The sequence below is a fragment of the Bactrocera neohumeralis genome, unplaced genomic scaffold (assembly GCF_024586455.1).
Source record: "Bactrocera neohumeralis isolate Rockhampton unplaced genomic scaffold, APGP_CSIRO_Bneo_wtdbg2-racon-allhic-juicebox.fasta_v2 cluster09, whole genome shotgun sequence".
NCBI lineage: Eukaryota > Metazoa > Arthropoda > Insecta > Diptera > Tephritidae > Bactrocera > Bactrocera neohumeralis.
The window spans coordinates 36,479,678-36,480,877 of NW_026089622.1; the positions used below are offsets into that span (position 1 = coordinate 36,479,678).

The 1,200-nt window shown below is 37.0% G+C and overlaps 1 protein-coding gene across 1 annotated transcript; it reads left to right on the forward strand.

The window, feature by feature from the left end:
* Positions 1-378: 378 nt before the first annotated feature.
* Positions 379-987, forward strand: LOC126764734 (uncharacterized). The gene has a single exon (XM_050482383.1). It carries the CDS (start codon positions 379-381, stop codon positions 985-987), a length of 609 nt encoding a protein of 202 aa, XP_050338340.1.
* The last annotated feature ends 213 nt before the right edge of the window (positions 988-1,200 follow it).

The following is a 1,200-nucleotide window of genomic DNA, read 5'->3' on the forward strand; positions in this document are numbered from 1 at the left end:
GTATCCTAATCTAGCAATATCAACTACACATCAAGGTTCCTATTTATAATATCCATGGAAACTTGCCATTAGTCGTTTTACGTTATTGTATAGGATAATTAGTTCGTATTCCAAAATCAAGGGAAAAATATGTAGGTGCCATTTGAAAAACAAAAATTGGTAGTATTTCCGGTCAAAGCGCAACTCACTCAGGTCGAGCACAGATGAATAGTGACGGAGAGATTGCAAAATGTAAATGCAATAATAAATAGATTGCTGTCACAATTAACCATATACCGAGAGACTTTCTTCACAAAAATTTTGCAATCATCAATTGTGACAGCTCAACAATTGCAAGTAACACCAGATTTCCAAGATACTCGAAAACGACCAAAGAAAATGATGCCGGGAGAAAAAGCGAAAGATGAATCTCCATCTATAAGTGCCCAAACTCATTTCAAAGCAGGATTGATCCAAGTTCTTGATCTTATGATTGCCCAAATGAATACCCGGTTCATCGCTTTAAATGAAGTTGCCGATGATTTCGCATTTTTGAGCGGTCAAGCAATTGTGAACACCAGTGTTACTCAACTAACCAAAATAGCGGCAGATCTCGCTATCAAATATCCTGATGACTTGGATCCGCATGAATTTTCATCAGAAATTGAGAGTTTCAAATTTCAAGCAACGACGCTGATGAGTGAAGCCAAAGACATGAACCATTTGAATGTATTAGAAAAAATATTCGATCTGTCGCTCGAGGATGTATATTCGAACATAACAACAGCACTGAGAATATTCTTATGCATGCCTGTTACGACGGCTACTTGCGAGCGTTCTTTTAGTAAGCTAAAACTCATCAAATCTTATCTTCGTTCCTCTTTAGGCCAGGAACAGTTGGCGAATATTTCTATTTTGTCGATTGAGAAGGATACTACAACACGTCTCAATTTCGATAAAATAATCGATTTATTTGCAGAGGCGAAATCCAGAAAAGTATTATTCTGAACGATATAAGCGATCTTTGTATAAATTATTATTGAAAATAAGATGTACGTTCTTTCACTTGTAAATATATGATTTTTGATTTGTGGCAGAGGTTCGAGGTTTGGTACTGGGTGTTTGTGGTAGTTTGTACCTAACTCGCGCGATGTTTTGCTCCAAGACCTGAATTGATGCGCGATTGCCCGCATACAGTTTATACTTTACATATCCAGACAA